Genomic DNA, 2,059 nt, shown 5'->3' on the forward strand with positions numbered 1-2,059 from the left:
CCACCCCTCCACCCCCCCACAATAAAAAAGCATCTAATAACAGAACAGTTTTGATGCTGTTAAAGGAGCAGACTAGTGAAAAAACAACAGGAGTCTCCACTCCACCACCTCAGTTTAGATCATTCCCTCAGACGACGGAGACCAAAGTGGTGGCGCTAACGGGCCGCCGGCGCTAACAGGCCGGCGCTAACCGCTAACAGGCCGGCGGCTCAGCTAAGTGATCCCAGTTGGAGGTGAGTGAATGGAATGTGGCCGAGTTAAATTTAAGGAATGTTGTTCATTAGCAGGAGAAGGTTTACAAAAAACTGAGCCCAATGCAGAGATTTTAAAAGCTGAGGTCACACCTACATCAACACACACACACACACACACACATCAACACACACACACACACCTACATCAACACACACACACACACCCACCAGACATGAGTCAGGCTCTGATCTGGTTCAGAATCTTCCTGATGATCAGTAACTAAATGAGTCTGAGTGGGTCGTGGGTGAGTGAGTGGAGGGTCGGGGGGGGGGGAGGCAGTGACCTATCAGAGCAGAGCTTACATTCCTGTCTGCTGCGCCCTGAGCTGTTTATCACAGACAACGTTTCATTGACATACTCCACAGCAGCAGCGTCTGTGTCAGTGTCAGTGTCTGTGTCAGTGTCTGTGTCTGTGTCAGTGTCTGTGTCTGTGTCTGTGTCTGTGTCTGTGTCTGTGTCAGTGTCTGTGTCTGTGTCTGTGTCAGTGTCAGTGTCAGTGTCAGTGTCTGTGTCAGTGTCAGTGTCAGTGTCTGCGTCAGTGTCTGTGTCTGTGTCAGTGTCAGTGTCTGTGTCTGTGTCAGTGTCTGTGTCAGTGTCAGTGTCTGTGTCAGTGTCTGTGTCAGTGTCTGTGTCAGTGTCAGTGTCTGTGTCAGTGTCAGTGTCTGTGTCAGTGTCAGTGTCTGTGTCTGTGTCTGTGTCTGTGGCTGCAGGGCTCCGTCACACTGACCCCATGGAGACACAGACACAGACAAACACTGGTCCATGTTAACGTTCACACCCGTGACACGCCCGCGTCTCACCTTATGAAGTCGCCCACTGCTGGTTCCCAGGAAAACTACAGTGTGGTTGTACACGTTGTCCACAGACACAGACGTCAGGCCGGGGTACTCAAACCGTGGCCTGGACCTCAGGGGCCTCCGCAGGGCCAGAGGGTGCTGCAGGTGAGCAGCGCCGCAGTCCAGCTGCTCCGGCTGTAACTGGAGTCAGAAAAAAGAAAAAAGAAAAAAAATCAGTTTTTGATCAGGTTTCAGGGGGTGGGGGGGACGGGGGGGGCAGAGATGTGAATGGGGGGAGGAAACAGGAAGTGATATCATCGATCGCACAGATGCTGCCTGTGCTCATTAATGACATCACAGTCTTCAACCTTCATCAGAGTCAACAGGCAGCGATAAAAACATTGGACCACTGGACCACTTGACCAGAACCACTGGACCACTGGACCATGACCACTGGAACACTGGACCAGGACCACTGGAACACTGGACCAGGACCACTGGAACACTGGACCAGGACCACTGGAACACTGGACCAGGACCACTGGAACACTGGACCAGGACCACTGGAACACTGGACCAGGACCACTGGAACACTGGACCAGGACCACTGGAACACTGGACCAGGACCACTGGAACACTGGACCAGGACCACTGGAACACTGGACCAGGACCACTGGACCACTGGACCACTTGACCAGAACCACTGGACCAGGACCACTGGACCACTGGGAGGCTGGGGGGGGGGGGGGGGGGGGTATCACCAGAGTACTCCCTGTCTGAAGTATTACTACAGTACTTTAACCAGCTGTAGACGGTTCTGGACCGACTCCCTGATGCCCCGGGGGTAAATGACTGCCGGGATTCTAACCAGCAACCCTTTGACCTGAGCGTCTGTCTGTGAAGAGTCACCTCTAAGCTGATGACAAACACCGAGGAGGGCGGGGTTTCTGGGTCGGTACAGACGGACCAGAACCTCCAGGAGTGTCCTGAGACCCAGACACAAATACAGGCTGAAGGGTTTGTTTACG

At 53.5% G+C, this 2,059-nt stretch overlaps 1 protein-coding gene across 1 annotated transcript in view; it reads right to left on the bottom strand.

The window, feature by feature from the left end:
- plxnd1 (plexin D1) overlaps positions 1-2,059 on the bottom strand; it is a 58,247-nt gene that overhangs the window by 53,676 nt on the left and 2,512 nt on the right. The window contains exon 2 of the mRNA XM_025059168.1: positions 1,056-1,240. Coding sequence (XP_024914936.1) covers positions 1,056-1,240 — 185 coding nt within the window. The remainder of the gene's footprint in view (positions 1-1,055; positions 1,241-2,059) is intronic.

The sequence above is a fragment of the Cynoglossus semilaevis genome, chromosome 10 (assembly GCF_000523025.1).
Source record: "Cynoglossus semilaevis isolate Cse_v1.0 chromosome 10, Cse_v1.0, whole genome shotgun sequence".
In the NCBI taxonomy this organism is placed as follows: domain Eukaryota; kingdom Metazoa; phylum Chordata; class Actinopteri; order Pleuronectiformes; family Cynoglossidae; genus Cynoglossus; species Cynoglossus semilaevis.